Here is a 20815-nt window from a genome sequence, read left to right as displayed (position 1 = left end):
ATGGCTTTAGGTGAACTTTTGGAGGGCCATAAAGCTATATCTTATCATTTGATACATGATGGTTTTGGCTTGGACTTGTATGTCCGCCCCTTGTCTCTGTCAAGAATGGTAAATCATCATGAGGAAGGCTACGCCTACTTTACACCTGGCCAGGCAAGGGAACCATTGCTTTTTCTTGGACCTAAACTTGGCTAGAGATAGTAGGATACTAGTTTCCAGAGGTTGATTCCCTACAGCTGAAAGTGACTTATAGCTTCCATCCCCAAGGACAATGCCAATGGCCCAGAGTTTACCAGCAGCAAAAGCCAGTCTCCAGACACAGTCTCGTACTCCTTGAAGGTGGTGAGCACGGCCAGAATCAAGCATCCCAGGACAATCAAGAATCTAGAGGGAAGGAAGAAAGAAGAAAAGAGCTTTAGTCCTGGCTGGTCCAGCAGGTCATGGCAAAAAATGCCAGCGAGTACACGGGGCAGTGCCACACGCTTTACAGGTTACAGCGTTTATTTCCCAAATCACCCCTGGAGGTGGATAAGGTGATGAACAAGGCTGAAAGAGGTTAAGCAAGGTGCACATTGTTACTTAATCATCTACTTGAGGGAATCAGCTACTTGGATTTTGATTTTTGGTGTCTTGAAACATACTTTCTGATCAATATACTTGATGATCTGCCTAGCTATATCTCCATCTCCAACCTTGTCTAGAAATTTAACCACAATCACCAGCCCCTTGGGTGTGTTAGGCCTTTTATTTGAAATGAACAGCTCCAAAAATCTGCCCACTTTGTGCCCCAAATCCTCTTCTCATGGGATAATGGCGGTGTTGGTGGTAGTGATATTGATGATGTCAACACCATCACCCCTCACTACATTTGGTCAGCGTCTGCCTCCTGCTATTACACACTTGCCAGTTCATCGTCCTTAAAGTGATGCTCAAGGCCAATATGACCATTCTCCCTCTGCAGGATATTCAAGACCAACATGGTGTAAAACGTTAAATGCTTGGCCCTACAGCACAAAACACCAACCCAGCTCTGTGAGATTTGCCTTTAGTTGGGATTGAACAAGGAAGTGTATTCTGAGGCTGGGTTGGTGCACAAAGATAAACTTGGTGTTCCAGAGCTGAATTCATACGACAGAAGTAGAAACCTTTCCTCAGGCTGTAGCCTTCTTCCCCTATCTCTCATTGGGTGTGCACAAAAACCTGGGGAAGACTCCACAAGACACACGTGGGTATTCCCAGTGACTCCATCCCTCGAATGATTGCCTCATTTGAGCACAAGCAGACCCCAAGACTCATTCTTTCTTTGCTTGCTTTGTTATCGTCATGCCTGTGACTGTGTCACACTGCATGGGTCCCATCTACTCAGACTAAAGCTAGACTACCCTTTGCTGGCATTGTAAAGCGCCTGTGAGGATTACAGGTAGCAAAGTGCTGCTGTGGCTCATGGGATCTGACCTCTGCTCCCAGTTCCTGATAACATGAAAGTAGGACTTGCCCTACAGCACCAAGAATTGGTCATCAATCATCCAGAAAGAAACACAGCCCTCCCAATCCTCAATTGATGCTCTCTGAAGCCTTAGCACAGGGCCGAATTAGACCACTGATGCTCAGAAACTGTGAACTACAGAGAGAAATGGTATCATTATGATCCACCAAGATAGCAGCAATTTGTGAGACAGAGTGATAGAAAATTCAGTATGGGATAGGAATCTGCCAAGTGCATCTAACTTTCAGAGTTGGATGACCATGTGGTCTGGGTTGCTTGGACTGTCAAACTCCACTCCTGGGCAGCAGAGAATGTACCAGCTCCTGTCTGTACCCAGTGACGACCTCAGGGCTCAGGGCTCTAAGTAACCCACAGTCGCTTAAAGAAGGCATCAAAGTGACTTCAGTAATTCCTTGTTGCTGGCATCAAAGATACAGAACACACACACACATACACACCTTTTTCACAAAAACATGAGCACATAAATGCACACACATAGGTACAGGCACACATGGACACACACATACAGGTTATTGGATTGGTAGAATACTCATCTAGCATATATCAATTTCTGGTTTCAATCCTTAGTAATACACACACACATACACACACACACACACACGATATCTACATATAACAGCGTCCCTTTATCTGTCGTTACTTTTTGTGGTTTTAGTCATTCATTGCTAGCCTAGTCTGAAATTACTAAATGCCAACTCCAGAAATCAGCCATGGATGGATACTAAATTATTTCATTACAATTTATTACTGTAAGTGTTCTACTTTATGTTGGTTATTGCCATTAATCTTCTACTGTGCTTACTTTGTAAATGAACCATTATCATTGGCAAGCAGTATATATAGAAAAATATAGTACGAATAGTTTAGTTTTATCTTCCATTTGGGTATTCACAGGGCATCCTTGCACATACCAACTATGGATAGTGGAGGCATCTGATTTTACATCTGTGAACAGAGTCAGTTCAACAGGGGCAGTGGTCAGGGATTGATGTCCTGGCTGGCAATACCAGAGGGCTGAGGAGTTGACAAGAGGCTCCTGAAAGAGAATCCTCCTGCAGGAAGAGTAAGAGGACCACACTGAGGATCTTGTTGCTAGGGAAACACTGAAAACTGACGTTGGAAAGCTCTGGAGTGGCCTCGGGCCTGAGAAGATAAGCTTCATGTGGATCTGATGCACTTGAGGTCCAAGTGAAATTCCACATTTTGTCAATAAAAAATCTAAGATCAGAGTTTGTGAGAGTATGATATCCTGGACAGTCTGGGAGAGGAGGTGGGGTATTCAGCTTTAACTCAAACCTAGTTAAACCTAGTTTCAACCCAGTTCTTAACAGCCCATAGCATGCAGAACCCAGACTCTGCCAGCAGGGGGCAGTCAACCACCACAAACTGGTTATGCACGTCCTTCCTCACCAGTGTTACTGGGATCTACTTTCTAAAACTGGAGAAAGACCAGTAATTTATGAAATGGAAATCATCTAGGAAGCCCTTCTAACCCTAAGAAGAGGAGACTTTTTTTCCAGCTTCTTGAAAATTTCAAAATGTCTTTAAAAAAAAAACTATTTCAGCAGTCAATCTGTATGACAGAGGCCAGATGTATCTGGGCAGCAACAGTCCTGTCTTCCACTTTCCTTCCTTTTCTTGTGAACCCTGGGTGCCTCACTGAGCCCTCTTCTCCTTCCCTTCTTTGCCCTTTGTCAATCTGGGCTTCCCTTCCATAGCCCTGACTGCCCCTCCCCTTCCCTCTCACTATGTCACTCATCCCAATGTCTCTTCCTCCACTTTTTCTCTTCCCTCCCACCTTCCACTCTGTGATCACATCCTCTCCCTCCCCTCTGGTCTTCAGGCTAAGGAAGGAGAGATTTTGACAGAGTTCCCCATGGAAGTCCCCCAGGGTCTTTCTGTCTACAGTACTAGGCTGTGATTGAGAGCAATACTGGTCAGTGTCAAGGCGATCCTCATGCCCACTGTCTCGTCCATGTGTCTCCCTCAGTAGTCTTTTCTCATCCTCTATTAACCTTCAGCCAAGGTGGAGCTGGAGGAGTCAGGTAGAGGCACAGAAGGGTCACCCCAGTGGTCAGTATAAGGCCCAGTGTGTCCTGTCTAGGTCCGCTCAGTACCAGACCTCCTCCAGGAGGGCACACAGGAGGACACAGGCCACTTCTCAGACATGGAGGTGAAGGAAGGCTTGCCATGACTCTGAGCTAAAGAGGTGGAAAATGTCCACATTTATGTCACCATCCCTATGTAGTATTTTTTATTGAAGCTCAGATCAGTCACCTCCTCTATCATGATGTCCCTCTTTTCCTCAACAAACTACTGGATGATCATCACTAGGAGTTGAGAGTGGGCCATACTTGGCTCTCAAGAGCTTATAATTTTATTTCTTGCTTTCCAGACAGTAGTGTTTGTGTGTAAGGGGACCCTTTTGATCTTTCACAAAGGATTCTGTTTTTAATCAGTATCTCATGTATTCTCTGACATGGTCTGACCACTCTAGGTTCTGGACATCCAATGCACATCTTAGACTGTTCTAATAAAGTAAGGCTCCTATCACTTCTTTTTGGGAGCAAAGCTCATGGCACTAGGCAATAGTTAAAGAAACTTTCTGTCTTAGTTCTATTTCAAGCTCTGCTGTCTACCCTCTCTATAAGCGTTGGGAAGCTCTTTCTTTTCTCCATGTCTGTGTGGCTACATCTGGATAGTATGTAACTAAGGGGAATGGTACAAGAGGACTTTCTGGGCTGGTTTTTTTTTTTTTTTTGGATCAGGATGGAAGAATCTGAGTTCAGATATCAACTGTGCTACATTAGAAATGGTAATGACACAGGCCCCCAATTCAGCACTGCTGTGAGAAGTCAAGGAGAGAATGCTCTTGGGCCACATAGGGGCATGCTTGGCACATCGTGTAGACCTGACATGTGCTAGCTTCAGTAGGAGTGAATTCTAGCTTGCATGGGTCATGCTAGTAACTGGTTGCCACATGGCTGACAGACTCACTTGCTAGCTCATCATGACTCCAAACTATTTATTTAAAATTGGAAAATCTACTCAAAGTTAGAAGAAGTGCCAGGAAGATTGTATTTCAGTTCCATCACACACTGCCTTATCCACATCAGTCAGAATCACACTCTTGCTCTTTCTAAGGAGCTTTCTGGATTCATCCAACCTCCCAATAGGCATGCTATCTTTTTGGATGGTGGAGACTTCTGCCTGGCGATAAGCTTTCTTCAGACCAGGCAGCTCTCTGTCTTCCTCTGCATTAACAACGCCAGCTGAAATATATACCAATTTCATTAGCATGCCACCAAAAAATGTCTTTTGACCCAGCTCACAGTTGACACCTCCATATGAAGTCAGGGTTGTCCTGGTTCTGGCATATCACATTGTTACTCCCTGAGGGACAGTGATAGGTGCCCTTAGCTAGGTACTTCCAGCTTCCCATTGTCCCCACTGCATTGCTCACAGAATACGAAGTTTCATATCAACAAAGCAATTTCATTTGGCCCCCAACTTTGTACTCCAAGCTACCAGATGCCACAGAGAGATTCAGGGTTATATTTTAAGGATCTTCTGCAGGCTGCAAGCACCTGCTATGTTTCCCTGAAAACAAAGGAGAAGATTAAAGGCTGTGCAGCAGAGCTATAGCAAGTAGACCCTAAGATGGCCCTCAGAATAGATCCAGCCTAATGACACCCTTGGGGAATTCCCACTGCTTAAAAGAGGCTAGAACTTGTTTCTAGTGGGTAGGATATGGTAAGGAGATAGGATGCTATTTTTTGTGACTAGGTTACTACAGACTGAGAATTTCATCTTGCTGTAGACTTTGCTTTCATGAAGCAAGCTTTTGTGTTTGAGACACCTGCATGGTATTGAAATAAAAGTGCCAGTCACCTAACAGTCAGCAAATAATGAACCCTTCAGGAATGGGCTTCTTCAAACAGTCACTAAGGCGGTTTTGCTAGAGAGAGCTTTCTTTAGCTGAGTCTCCACGGGCTGATGACATGATTCTGGGAACCGTATTTGAACTCGTGAAGCGGGGGGCAGGGAGGAAGAGGAGGAGGGAGGAAGAGGAGGAGGAAGGGAGGGAGGGAGAGGAGGAGAGAATTAGGGAAGGAGAGGAAGAGGAAGAGGAGGAACAAAAGGAGAAGGAAGAATGAGAGAAAAGAGAGCTTATTTCTCATGTGTGATACCCTGCTTTGGGGGAAATTTTTATACCACAAAAGACAGAAGTATCAGGTTATTAGGGGATAGATCTTGGCCCAGCAACCAGAAGACTTTGAATGGATTGTAATTTCCTGAAATCTCACTTCCTTATTCATAAAACAGGAGTAGCAAACAAAGGGATCTCTGCTCTCTGAATACTCTACCAAACTCTTGGCATGTGGGAGAGCTCACACTGCATAAAATCTTCTCATAACTTAAAGGTACTTTCCTAATAGGAGCTCAGGCTAGTGTGACTGACAATTGTCATGGGAGTGACATGGCTTTGCATATCAGCATCTGCTACTTCAGCAGACTCATTGAGTAGCTCAGTCAAAGTCATTGACATAGTAAAAAGGCTAATCTTACACCCTGCAGGATTGTATGATGGCTGATAGAAATTATGAGAGAGCTGATGATGGATTGATTGATTGAGAGAGGACCACTATACACATCCCAGGTTGGCCTTAAACTCACAATCCTACCCGAGTGAGGTAATTTTGGACCTGTGATATCACAACTGGCTGAGGGAGATTTGAAATACAATACAATTAGCAAAGGATGTTCTTGAATGGAAAAACTGAAGACAAACCAACTGGTCCTTGAAAGGGCTCAAACCTCACCCAGTCTCTTGTAACAGCTCCTCTTTCTAACTCTACAACCAAAACACCAAGAGAGTCATTGAAAGGTGAGGAATTGTTGATTTTAGTATGAAGGTTCAGAAGGTTGGGTCATGGCTGTTTGCCCTTATGCATTTGGGCAGAGCATCATGCAAGTGTGTCCTAGAGAAGATCTGTTTACCACAGGGTAGCAGAGAAGTGAAGAAGGAACACGGGATGGGCCAAAGACAAGAGGCAGACTCAGTGACCTAATTTCTCCAACTAGACCCCCACCTCTTACACTATACTGCTATCAAATAATGCTATCATATTATGCATCCATTAAGGGATTAGTTCCCTCTGGATGAGAGCCTCCTCATGTAATTTTCTCTGGTGATGCCCCTATGAAGGCGTTTAGAGAGACACTTCTCGCCTAGACATGTGCTGCTCCACTAGGCTCTCTACATTTCTTAAGTTTATCAACTTAACAATTAAAATTAACCATTGCGACCCCTCCCTCCTCTCAGAGGATTGAAATAATAAAACGTGAAGTCATATGACTTTGGCCTTTCACAGTTGTGTCGCTGCTGGTAGCGTGCCTATTCCCCAGAAGATAGCCCACACCTGGGCACGTGTGTGGCTCCATGTTAATTAACAATAATAATAGGAGAAGATGAAATGAACCTGGAAAGGAGGTAGGCTGTGGGTTCTGAGGGACTCAGTATGAGCTAGTAGGAGGTAGATATGAACAAAATACATTGCATATTATGCACGGAGTTTTCAAAGAACAAATAAAAACAGTATTTAAAAAAATAATCCCCTTAAATATACTTCCAATTAAGGCTAAATTCAGCATTTGCCCATTTCAAAAGATAGAACACAAATACAATTCTAATCCATATTTCAACTCTGAGATACAGAAGATGATTTTACATTGCAATCACATATTTTTAAGATAAAATACTTATGAGACATTTCACCTTTTTTGCTTCGTGTGAATCTCCAGTTCCCTTGTGCAATCATTCCCTTGAAGAAGAGTTCACCAGAGCCCTGGGGTAAGGACTAATCTTTCTTCTCCCCTCACTGGACAGTCAGGGCACTAAATGATAATAACTCAAAAGTGTCAACATGTCAAAGTGCCTAGCATTTGGCACTAATAGAACAGGGCACTAATCAAATACTAGTTTCTTTTTTCTTGCACTCATAAGAGGTATTCCAAACATTGATTTAACAGTATATAAAATACTGTTGTCATTTAAAACTTCTGTGTTTTTGGAAAGGAGAAGGAATCGTGCATAAATAACAAGTCCTGGCTAATCCTAACTCTAAATCCACGTGAGTGTCCTATGGACAGAAATATAAACTAGTGCAGATTTTGACCATCTGAATTCATGGGTAGCAAACGATGCTCCTCAGACCAGATCTAGCCTGCAGTTTTGTTTCTGTAAATAAAGTTTTATTGGGTCACAGCCATGCTCATCTGTTAATGCACAGCAGCAGAACTGAGTAGCTGCAATGGAGACCTTCTGGTCCACAATGCTGAAAATATTTATCATTCCAGTTCTCCAAGTGAACATAGCAGCCAGTGAATAGCATCATTTCAAGCAATTTATATGTCTGGTGATAGACAGAAAAAAAAGATAAAAAAAAAGAATCTGAATCCTAAAACATCCTTGCTAACCACAGGGCACTTTAAAAGAATTGACTACATGGATAAAACAGGCATATTCACATTTTGTGAAGGACTCATTGAAGAAATGAATATGAATGATGGACAAAGACTAAGTCAGGGTTTGCATGTTGTATCTGACTTAGAAACATCTGTTCAAACACCATACCATTTTGAATTATTTGTTCTTCATGTTTCCCTTTCCCCTTCCTCCTTCTCTGTCCCCTCCCCTCTTCCTTCTTCCCCTTCCCAATTTCTCTCCTCCTTCTCTTCCCTCTCCTCCTCCTTCTGTGGGACTGGAATTGAACCCAGAACATCCTTAGCCTTAGGCAATTGCTCTACCACCAAGCAGCTTTCCCTCACATAAGGGAACTGGATTGGCTAAGGAGCAAGGATGCTGGAGATCACTCAGAAGCCTTGAATGATTCAAGGGTGATGAGGTGGCGGCTTGACAAGGGCATTAGGTATCTTAAGTGAAAGCTGTATGTCATTGCATGAGAATGGTAGGAACTGGAAGGTACAAAAGGCCTTTGTCAGATACATATTTTTCTCGTCTTCACATCTCTAGAAGGAGAGTTAGCCCAAATGACCAACAGAGCTTGACTAGAAGTTTCTCCTTCGTAGTTATAATGCCTTACAGTTGACAGTGTGTGAAAGATGCTGACATATAGGTTAGTGTCATTTGGGAGTTCTACAAAGGTGATGTCTCGATGTACTGACTGAAAACAACTACTTCCAGCATCTGATAATTTATATGTTCTCCAGACACTGTTTTATCGTAATGATAAAATAATAATTCTATTCATCGTAATGATTGTTAAAATGTGCCAAGCACTAACTTAATATCTTAAGTTATCCCCAATTTAAGGTACATTCATTTTCATAACAATTCTTGGAGGTCCTCAAAAGAAATGTGAGGTGTTGAAGGAGCAGAGAAATTAAGGTATCTAGCCAAAGTTACACAACAACCATTAATGAGGTCAGAATTTAATCTCAGTTCCTGTCTGCCTTCAAGTTTATGCTCCCAATTATAAATAATTTGTAAGTGGGCATGCCTTTGTCAGCAAACTGGAAGGAAAGTGGAACTCCCTGAGTGTCTACTGCTTGGTATTACAGATTTTACAGCCATTAACTCCAAATATACTTACATGGCAGCACTTCAAGATGAAGATTCAGAAGCCAGTGGGGGGCTGGACATGAGACTCTGGCATAGCCAATCCAACTCTGAATCCCTAGTCTTTCCATGATGGAAATTCCCCAGAACGTTTGGTGGGTCATGAAGAAATTTGCCTTAATGCTCAAGATGGTACACAGTGCCATCCAGACAAAAGCCTAGGGCAATAGTGGTGACTCCAAACACTGCTGCTTTATTTTAAAAGTATTAATGAGGAGACAAAACACTCAAGAAGTGACTTTGGCCTAAATCCCAGCTACTTGAGAGGTTGAAGCCGGAGGATCCCAAGTCCAAGGTTTGATCAACTACAGAGATAGCTCAAAGGAGCCTGAGGGACTTAAGAAGGTTCTGTATAAAAAGAAAAGGCTAAAAGATAAGAAATGGGAGAGGCATGTTGGGGTGGATGGAAGAGTTGGATGAAGAAAATGGAAATAGTAGACATAATTATATTTCTCTGCATAAAAGTATAAAATTAAAATTTCCTTTAAATTAAAGGGAAAATTTATAAAAGACAATCCATGAGGTTAGATAAAAAAAAAAAACCTCAACCCACTGTCATCAAGATCAGAAGTTACAAGATATTTCATAGGATACATTGTACTATTGAGATAGAGAGGGGCTGTGGAGTGCCCAGTAAGATAGAGAAGCAATAGATGCACGTCTTCTTTGCAAGTGTCTGTGAGACATAACAAGGTGTTAAAAACAAAGACATTAAGACATCACTTAAAAATCTGTAGCCAAAAGGCAAATTTCAGTTAACTCTGAAAACAAAACATTCTTTGCTTCATGCTGGATAGTATTTCTGGAGGTCAAGATCTCTTTCCTGTTAGAGTGATGTCAAGTCCAAAGAAAATGGTTCATTCAACACTGTATAGCACCTACTATGGGCATTTAGGAAGCAATATATGTATTTTCCTGACATACAGGTCAGGAAAAAGGAAGTAGCATACCCTACAAGGAAAACAGTAGACTCAGTCAGGGTCTGCCCTTGACTCTTGCTTTTCTGCCTCAAGTCAGTGTGAAACAGAATGGGCTATTTGATTTCTCTTAGCCTCATTGCCTTAGTTTCAAAGTGGCAATAGCACTCTGTCTATTCTATGAGACCACGGTAGAGATCGATGTTTGAGGATATGAAGCCCCGGGTAGATGCTGTGGTAAGAAAAGATATTTAAAAACATGGTTGAACGGCAGTATCAGCATGACTTCAGGCAATGGACATAGTGCTGTATCCTGGAAGATCATAGCAGAGGCCATACAGGTTGCCTACATCTATAAGTATCCAGGGGTAAAAGTCACCCCTGGGTCCTGAAGGGGTCTGCTGCTCTTCCCTGGGTCTACGAAGAGGTTTTAGAGTATGAGAAGGTAGTACAGGAAACGAGAAGTAAGCAGGTGTTTTGCCTCTTCTGTAATGGAGTATCTAAAATAGAAAGAGGGCAGGTGCCTAACAAGTTGAGAGGAGGTTCAGCTTTTTCTCTCTAGCTGTTTCATGTCATCACACAGAGCAGGATCTCCCAAGAGAGCGGTAGGCTTTGCAGCGTCTTGTCTAGAGCACCTGCTCTGGGTCACTCTGGTTCTGATGCCTCCTAGTCCTCTGCGTAGGCTTCAGCAGCCTCTCCCCACTCTTCCCACTGCGGGCCAAAAGAATTCCGACTGCTGACAAATTCCTAGTTACTGTGCTAGTCTACAGACAACTTAATCCTCTGCAGGTCTAAGTTTTTGGATTTAAACACTCAATGTATGAAAGACATTGGAAAGAAAAAAAATAGAAGCAAAAATCTGAGAATCATCAGATTGAAATCTAAACCCAGTAAATCAACTACTTTCATTTTCCTCTGTCCTTTTCCAGCCCAAGGACAGAATCATACATAATTTTAACAAATCTGTATTGTCACAACACTGCACTTGGCATTTTGTTTTATGAAAGAATAAACATTCTTCTGCTTGACTACAAAATATTCAGAACAATCATGTTTATTGAAAGAGCCACATTTTGTGACATCAGAGCCCTAAATATGCATAACCATCGCCTCATTGCCTGATATTGAGGCAGCATCCATCTCTGTGCTCAGATGACTACCGAAATGGAAAATGTCTGTGCATCTAGATCATCTTTGTTAAAGGCTAAGTCTTTATGAGAACGTCCTGCAATGTCTCTCTGAACTTAAGGTCCTAGAAAAACAGCTATGTCTAGGTTATGGTCCCACAAGGCTGACTGACAGATTAAGACTGTGATTATGGTGAACTGGAATGTTGCAGATCCAGAGCTGAATTATCTTGGGCTGTCTTCAGTACCCTTAAGAGTCATTTATCACCCACTACTGTGACTGACCTAATATTTTTGTTCTATCAGATAAACCTCCCTTGAATGTACTAGCTCAACACTAACTCCCACCAGCTCCAAAGCTAAGAAAGCCATTAGCTATCATCTGGAACCTAGAGCTTAGATTTCTCTGCTTTGTTTTAACTCGCTTACCTGACACATACTTTTACAATGCCTTGATTTATGAATTTCTCTTGTTTTGTATCTCTAAAAACATCTTGAACCCTGTCCCAAGTTGGCACATGTTTTTGAAAATACATGAGTATGTTTTCTGATCTGTGACTATACATCTTACAATAAATATACATGATGAACCATCTCTTGCTCTCTTTGAGGTGAGAGTTAGGTTTTATGTTGACATCTTTAATCATTTGTGATGGCTAACACAGATGATTAACTTGACATGATTTAAAGTCACCTGGGGATAAGCCTATGAGAATGCCTGTGATGGATTATTTAGATTAGCTTGACTGGGGTGTGGGAGCCTACAGAAGTGGGTGTGTTCCACCTTAACCAATGGTCAGAGAATTAAAGCCCATTCCTGCTCCTTTGAGGCTATGACAGGAGATTTGACCCAGGGAGGTGCTGCCTACAGGATGCTTGGTCTAAGGTGTGCCATTGCATGTCCTGACTAAACAACAGAATACTTAACTCGGGATATAGTTGCTTGATGCTTTAGGTATTGAAGCAGGTAATTGCTCTGTTTGTTCTTTGTATCACGCTAAAGCAGTCTTTCACCTTCTTCTCCCCCCTTCTGGATTGGGGTATATAAACATATAGAAAATAAACATGGAAAATTCAATATTCACTGGATTGCCCTCCCAGTTCTATTATGTTGCATCTCTGTTACTTTTCTTCTTCATATCTTTGTCCTGCCTAATATTTGTAATCCTCATGCCTTTACCCTGGAACGTGCTAACCCCATCGAGGCTGGACCCCATCACTGAGGTGGCAAGACTTACTTAGCATGTAGGCAGCACCACTGTACAGTCTGTGATCCCAGACTGCATGAAAAGGAGGAAATGAGCTGAACAGAGCTATCCTCTCCCTCTGCTTCCTGACTGTGTATGATGGGATGAGACATTACCAGCTGTCTCAGACTCCTGCTGCTGTGACTCCGCCACATTTTGGATTCTACTCTGGAACTACGAAACAAAATAAAACCCTTCCTTCCTCCAGTTATTCTTGATGGAGGAATAAGACACATAACTAATATGACACACAGATTCTTCATGTATTTTGCCAGACTGCTCGTCTAAAAGATTGCCCAACTTTCCATTGTTCATGAGAATAGACAAGGAAGCTGTTTCCTCCTCGGTTCCATCAGGATTGGCTGTTCACACTATTAAATATTATACTGGGTTAGTAAATATAAAATGGCACCTGAAATTTGCATTTTAATCAGAAAGAAAAAAATGTCTCCTACCAAAGGACTAAAGATTTCTTAAGAATCTTCCTCTGTGGAACAGAGGTTCTGAAAGAAAGGGGAGCAGGACTTCTCAGAAGTTCTGAAGTTATCTAATGTAAGCCATTGCTTTCTCTACCTTCATAGCAGCCAACTCAGGCTCCCGCCTTTCTAATAATGCTGGTTAAAGACAGTGGGTGAAACGCTGGAATGTACCTGGCATGGTACTTTTCTTATGCAGATCTTATTTAAGGGAGAGATTCTGGGCATTTTACTTGGTGGCTCTATTCTGACCTTGTGATTCCCTCTGCTATGTAAGAAACAAGCACAACTCACAGCTTAAAACTACCCAGCCACCATCAACTCATGTCTGTGTGAAGAAGGCAAGTCTGGGGGATGGTTTAATAACATGGGACTCCACGTGGTTTGGGCCATGCACATCATGCTTCTAACAAAGCACTGGGCAGCCTGAGACTCTTACCTGTACATACAATGCATACACTTGCTTCTCTGAACAATGAATCTAGCAACCAACATGCTAGTAACCTAGGAACCCCCATCTGAACTGAACCACATGCATACTCCACTCTGAATATAGATTAACTCTCTCTTCCACTTAATGGCCAGCAAATTTAAATTCTCCTCAAGCATACTCTGCTTACAAGAATAGGAAGGCAGATCCAGCAGGCACATGTGCAAATAAGACAAGCAATGTCCTGAAAGTGAATTATTAGGAAAAACTTCATTTTACCATCCTATGTCCACACATGATTGGGCATAAACATGATTAACATCAGATGCATTGTGGGTGAAGACATGTATAAAAGAGAAATGGATCAAAACCCAGTGCCATTGTCCTTGCCTGACTGCTCTTCGGACTGGAGAGGGAGGGGGAGGGGAGTAGGGGGAGGGAATGGGGATAGGGGGAGGAAAAAGGGAGGCGGGGAGGAGGCAGAAATTTTTAATAAAAAAATATAAATAAAAAAATAAAAAAAGAGAAATGGATTTTAAATCTTAATCTGTCAATCAAAGTACAAAGTTACCCAAACTCTGCCCCTTGTAACTCTGCATAAAGGCTAGATCTTCCCTTTAGTAATCAGAAGCCCTTTCCTTTGAACTCCCCTAAAAGAAGCCCCAGGTAATAACCCATGAGTACCTTCACTCTGTGGTCCACTGTTCCTCTCGACAGTGTGTCTGACTATTCTGTTGCTTCACTTTAAGCTTTTTGTGCTACTTAGCAAATATCTCTGAGCCTTAATTTCAACCTTTGGATAAGAAGCAAAGAACCTGGAAACACAAATCTGAGATCCTGATCACCAGTAACATATGGGTAGACAATCTAGCACATGTGACCAAAATCCTAAGCATAAAGTTTCAGTCGACACATCAGGTAATGCTGGTACTCATCACAGGCTTGGTTAAAGAAGAACAGTTTTCCAGTTTCTTGAGATTGGCAGAATTTTTTCTCTGGTACTGTGGGGTTCATGGTAGTTTTCTTCTTCAGAGTCAGTAATAGGGAAAGAAGGACTCTAGCAAGAAACTGTGTGTTTCGATATTGCTCTGCATGTTAGGTGAGGAGAACATGAAACATGGAGATTATAGTTGGCCCGCCATGGATGTGCAAACTGAACACAACGATTCAATCACAAAAAACTCAGTAGATATGGGCACTAGCAGAATCTTTACATAAACCAACAGATATCATGGTGTCTTCTCCTGCCCCACAGTGCTTTTCACAGACTGGCTCCTTTCTCACACCTGTCTCCATCTGTCAGATTTGCCAGACCCTCACCGAGACCCTAATATGCATCTGACATTGGTCAAATGCACGGCAAGGCATACAGCATGCAAATTTTCACAGTAGCCTGGTGGCTTTAAATTACTACCATTTTCATGATGGGCAAACAATCTCTAAAAGATGTAAGAGTCATGTATGGTGGTCCATGTCTTTAATACCAGCAGTCAGGAGGCTGAAGATGAAAGATCATGAGTTTGTGGTTAGCCTGGGCTAATTAATGAGATGCTCTCCAAACCAAACGGACAACAACACTTCAGAAAAATAAAATACAAAATACAAAAAGTATGAGTAAAATCATGCTTCAGTAGAAAGCTATGCATTTCTTAGATGATAATGTTCCAGATTAATTTTTCTTTGCGCTTTCATACACTGTTTATTGTAATTGTAAAGATCTGGTGGCAACTCAGAGCTAATTCGAGCATGCTAATTCTGTCCCGCTTACCTGCCTTTTGTCCCTCGACTCCTGTGAAAATCCAAGTCTGCCCTCATTTCTTATTCACTATTACTCATTTATGAGTGTGTCTCTTTTCCAGACAGCCCAATGACTCCTTCACAACATCACTCCCCCGGCTTGACTGATGATTCTAAGAAAATCATTTCTATGCGAGAATCAAAGGTTTACCTTAAAAATGGTATTTTGACAAAAGTTGCACGTTGTTTCTACATGGTTATCAAGAATAAGGAGAAGAACAGCATTCAAACCTACCTGAAATTATTGGGTCTCAAGATGCACTCTTGACAATGCAGTTCCCCCCTCAGTATTCACAGGGGACTGATTTCAGTGCCCTTGGTACCCAGTCTAAGTGTCAAATATAGAATATTGTAGTGTTTGAATATAACCTTACAACCTATACATTTTATGTTTGGTTATTTATTGATTATTTGCAATATCGCATATAATATAAGCTCTTTGTGAATAGCTGTCACGCTCTATTGATTAGAGAACAATAAATGCCCACATGTTCAGTAGAAACTATACAGATCAATTATATTTTTCTAAATATTCTTCTGACCCATAGCTGGTTGAGCCCTTGGACATATAACCCAACCACAAAAGACAGTGTTAACCACAGTGGGGTGCCCACTGGTTCTTTCTGTGTGTGTTGGCCTTGGCTGCCCCTGACTCCTCAAACATGTTAGCATGCTTGCATCTATTCTCAGGAAGTCAATTTCCTACCCTTCCTGAAACTTCAAATTCAAAGCTGTCACCACTGGCTTCTTCCAGGGCCTCCAAAAGTCCTTTCCTTAGAAGAGTCATCACCCCCTTCCTCAAAGTCTGCCCAGATGACTTTGCCTCCCTTCCAGAAGCATCTGCAAGGCCACCCTATTTCCAGGTAGTTCAAAATTTCAAGGCATCTCTTCAAGTTTTCTTTGTTTTTTAAACCTGCGACAGACTTTCAGGTGTCTTTGCCATCCTCGTGATTGTCTCCAGAATGTGCTCAACTATCCTCGTATATTGACTAAGGGATCTTTAAACCTTTATATGAACCTTATTTGACCCAGGGATCTAGAAAGGCCTGCGTGTAGACACAAAAACTTCCTCTACTCTTGTATCTCTTTCCTGACTGGTCTTGCCTTCCTCACTGATGTCACCATACCAGTTAGGCATGATTTTGGCTTTCCCCTACACAGGCATCCATATTTCAAGGTCATTCTGTCCAGACCTAGGCCACTCTTCATATACAGCTTTGTAGCCTCCTCCTCAATGCTGGATGAGGACACTCTACTGGGAAGTGTGTTCCTGCTGTGCCATAACTCTACCATGACAGTGTCTGAAGTCATTAGAGTCTGGGGCACACTCTGACAAACAAACTTACTGAGTACCAAAACCCAGCCTGTTTATTTGACATATTTATTGTTATGGAACAGCAGGCCATTCATCAAGTGGCAAGTAATTGACTTCCTCCAATACCTCACACAGGCTTTCCCATTTATCTTTTCTCAGGTCTACCTTCCGAGTCCAGCCTGCATCTCTATCTGCGGCTGGTTTGGAAACAGTTTGCTAATGGAGTGCCCCGTCACTTTCACTTTACCATCAGGGTGCTGGCCCTCTCGGAGCGGCATGGTGCAGTATTTCACTGGCCAGGAAGTCCTTCAATTCCACTGTCTCTCACATATCTCCTTTCAACTCCCCACCATTTTGGAGAAAGGGAAATTTTATTCTGGCTGGGGTCTTCAATTTCCTGCACCCCAGGTTTTCAGAACCAGATTTCGATCCTTCTGCATCTTGGGAGCAGCTTCAGACAACAAGCCAGGATTGGTCCAAAGAAACGAGCACTGAGATCCTACATACCACATCCCTTCATGCCCCGCTGGTCTTGTCTGTCCCTCCTTTACTCATAGGCCAGAGCCACCAAAGATGTCGAGAGGGAGAGAGATGGATGGAGAGGGACTTCTGAGGGCCCCTTTGGAGGCTGCTCCCATCTTGTCAGGGCACTGCAAACTCTGGCTTGGAAACACCTAGCTTAGAAGAAAGGAAATCAGATCCATTTATGAAGTTTCCTTGACCTCATGGAATTCTAATGGGAACCAAGTAACTAATGCTTTCTGAGGATGCATTATAAGACTGAAAGAGACAGTATGCCGTGAGGACAATGACCAGTTTTTCACATCTTTAGATGTGACACTGAGTTTTCTCCTTGAAATGAGGACAAGAAAACAAAAAATACAGAGGAAACATACAGATTCCTTAGAAGAGAATAGGCACTAATGCACTGTGCAAACTCACACTTGTCTTCAGCAGAAAGATGGAGCCATTTATGGTAGGAGGGATCCAGAGACTTGGGTCTGAGTCCCATTTCCAGGTGACAAAAGTTACACTGCTTTACCTATAGGATCTAGCTTCTTTTGAGTAACCAGAAAGCATTCAAGGCCTTTCCAAGTCTCTTGTCAACACAGATATCTTCATGGAAGAAGTGACAGACATGCTTAACAGCAAGCGGGTCTATTTTTGTCCCCAAACTAAAGTCAGGCTTTTTATTAACAAGGTCAATGTTCACTCCTTTTCCTTCTTTTTATTATCCTTTTATTCTCCCATCATGTCCTTCTCTCGTTTCTTCACCTAGGATAAAAATCTTTTATTCAATAATAGATCATAAGCAGAAGTAGAATATTATGTGACAGAAAAAAATGTGGAGATGTGTGGAGTGTGTGGTCCCCTTTCTTGTTTCTTCATCCTTCATCCTCCACTTCCTCCAACGCTTTTACTCTCCTCTGTCCTTCCTCTTAGTTCTCCTTGCTCTTTCCTTTCATCTCCTTGTTCCTTCCCCTCAATTATCCTCTTTCTTTCCCCTCTCTCTTCCCCTTTCCTCTTCATTCTTCTCTTTGCTTCCCCTTTAATTTCTTCCACCTTTTCATTCCACAGACAAAATATAAACCGTGCTGCGCTGAACTTGGAGGAGTCCTTTGTTGAAAGAGTCCCTATCAGGGTGCAGTGGTTGCCTGGGATTGAAAATAAGTAAGACCCAACTGCAGCTACAGGCAAACTGAAGAAGGGGGGGGCAGTTACCATTTATTAGCTCTCTGAAGGCCGCACAGATAAGTATGTATGTATATGTCACATGGGGCAGTGTGGGGGGAGTCCTGGGTTTGGCTAGACCACAGTCCAGATAGGTTTGTTTCATTCCATGTCAGACACCTGGAGAGAGGGCCCATTGAAAGCAGCTGCTGCTCTAAGCTTGCATATATCAAACAGGCAAGAAACTGGTATGCTCCAGGCTGATTTGAAGCCACCTGTGAGCCCATTTTCAAATGCCCAAGAATTGTGCAATGCTGGGAGTTAAATAGGGGTGCTCCTAAGGACTACATTCTATAAGCTGATATTTAAATAAAGCACACCTGAATCAAAGATAAGAAATGCTTCGTATTTGTTATTATCTAAAGACTCTGCATTTCACTTTTATTTTTGTCTCTATAAGGAAACACTAATGTGTATTTCTCTGCCCAGCTCTGTTCAATGACCTTAAAATTTGTCAGAAATGTTCACACCAAAGCAATTGGCTCCCATTTATCTACACACCAACATGCAATAAAGACTTAAAACATATCCAGACTGAGTTAAAAGGAAAGGACCCCAACTGTTCATCCACTCCACTGACAAGTGGTTAGTGATGGCTGTCCTGGGTTCATTTCTGTTGCTGTGATTAAATATTAAGAAAAAAAAAACAACTAGGGGAGAAAAGGTTTATTTGACTTACAACCCCAGGTTACAATTCATCACCGAGGGTCAATCAAGCAGCTAGTTACATCTCCGCGGTCAAAAGCAAAGAGAATAAATTCCCCTGTGCTTGTTCATTTGGTGCTTAACACTCAACTACACTTACACAGTTCGGGACCCCTTGTCTATTGAATGGTGCTACCCACCACAAGCTGAGCCAATTAAACATCAAAACCATCTCCCAAAGACATGCCTACAGGTTAACACGGTTCAGATAATTACTTTCTAAGACTTCTTCCCAAGCAATTCTAGGTTGGTCAAGTTGACAGTTAACTACCTTGCACATCACCTGCCATGTGGACTTTAATCACCATCTTCTCAAGGCTGATTGTAACAACACATTCAAAAAAGATCCCTGAATATCTACATATTAAGGGAAGAGTCCCTAAGAACACCAGGCGTCTAAACCACTGCACATCTTTCAACAAGTGCATCTCATGGGCTTTATAAGTCCTAGGCAGACTCCAACTAAGCTATCAAAGAGGGGTCTCTTCAGGCCTGTTCTAATACAGAAATAAAGATGTTTTAAAGGCAGCTCATTAAGTGTTTTCATGCAAATGGCTTTGCCAGGCTCCCTGACAAACAGTTTTCTCTAAGGAAGTTAAATATTTTCAGCCTTGTTTATGTTATTAATTTGCTTAGCCAAGTGCGTGGTTATGAGTGAATTTTTAAGAGGACGCAAAGACCTTGTAAAGTGAGTCTTAACACTGAAACTTAACTGATGAAGGTTTGATAAATCCCACCGAAATGATCACAGATCTTACTGTAACTCCTAGAGAATAAATCTCTCCTCCCTGCAGCCTTGGCAAGGAGGAACCCACAAAAGAGGCTCAAGATGACGAAAGTAAAAGAAATTCATTACATGTTCTGGGAATGGAAAGGAAAGATTTTCTTTTTAAATTGACAACTCCCAGGCATATTCGCATCCATTCCATAATACACGGAAAGAGCGGAGATGTCGAACTGAAGTGAGACAGATCCAATTTTGACCTCTCTCTCTCCATTTCCTACCAGTGCAGCGCTGGATTTGTTCTAAAATAGTTCTCAGTTAATATGAACTGTTCCGCACAGGTCCATGTGTTGAACGATGGTCCTCAGCTGGTGGCTCTATTTATGGAGGTGCTGGAAACTTTAAACAGGTGACCCCTAGGCTGAGGAAGTAGGTATCTGGAGGCTTAACTTTGCAGGTCATGTCAGGTAACTCAATATGAAAAAAAAAAAAAGAGTCCCAAGGAAAGGCAAAAGAGTCAGAGAAACACATGGGCTTCCAGAGACTGGAGCTTCAAGCCTGGGGCCTGCATGGGTCTGTACCAGGTCTTCTGCTTACATGTAATGACTGTGAGCCTTGTGTCTTTGTGGCACAACTAACAGTGAATCTATTTTCTAGCCATTTGTTCTAGATAGTTTTGAGATTAATGGGCTGATGTGGAAGCTCACAAATTTTAGATATTAGCTACTTTCACGAACTTGATAAATTAAGATTTTTTTTAGTTGACTTTGTGATTGAAAGAAGGATTAACCTTATCCTCAGGTGAAGGTAACTCATATTGAGTTACCTTGCCAGCCTCAATAGTAGGGCTTTTGTCTTTATTTTATTTTGTTTTGGCCTATTTGGCTGTTGTCTCTTGGAGACCTTCTCTTTTCTGAAGAGGAAATTGAGGGCAATTGGAGAGGGGAGGTTAAAGGGAGCCAGAAGGAGTGGATGGAGGGGAAACTGGTCGGGATGTATTGTCAGAGAAAAGAATCTATTTTCAATAAAAATGAAAAAACTAAAATAAAGAAAACAAACTCATAACAGGTTATTCCTTGAGTGAATCGCAAAGAGAGAAGCCCATGGCTCTAGGGAAAGCAGTGGATACGTGTTCATAGTTCTCACCAAACTGAACGGTCCAGTGAGATGGAGAATAGAGATCATTCTGGGTAGGAC

The 20815-nt window shown here is 42.2% G+C and overlaps 1 protein-coding gene across 1 annotated transcript in view; it reads right to left on the bottom strand.

Annotated features, from left to right (window-relative positions):
• The window catches only part of Kcnq3 (potassium voltage-gated channel subfamily Q member 3), a 264433-nt gene that overhangs the window by 34882 nt on the left and 208736 nt on the right, over positions 1–20815 (bottom strand). The window contains exon 2 of the mRNA XM_075960899.1: positions 294–384. Within this exon, the coding sequence (XP_075817014.1) occupies positions 294–384 (91 nt within the window). The remainder of the gene's footprint in view (positions 1–293; positions 385–20815) is intronic.

This window comes from Microtus pennsylvanicus, chromosome 2, assembly GCF_037038515.1.
Source record: "Microtus pennsylvanicus isolate mMicPen1 chromosome 2, mMicPen1.hap1, whole genome shotgun sequence".
In the NCBI taxonomy this organism is placed as follows: Eukaryota; Metazoa; Chordata; class Mammalia; order Rodentia; family Cricetidae; genus Microtus; species Microtus pennsylvanicus.
This window is presented reverse-complemented; position numbering and strand designations above follow the sequence as displayed.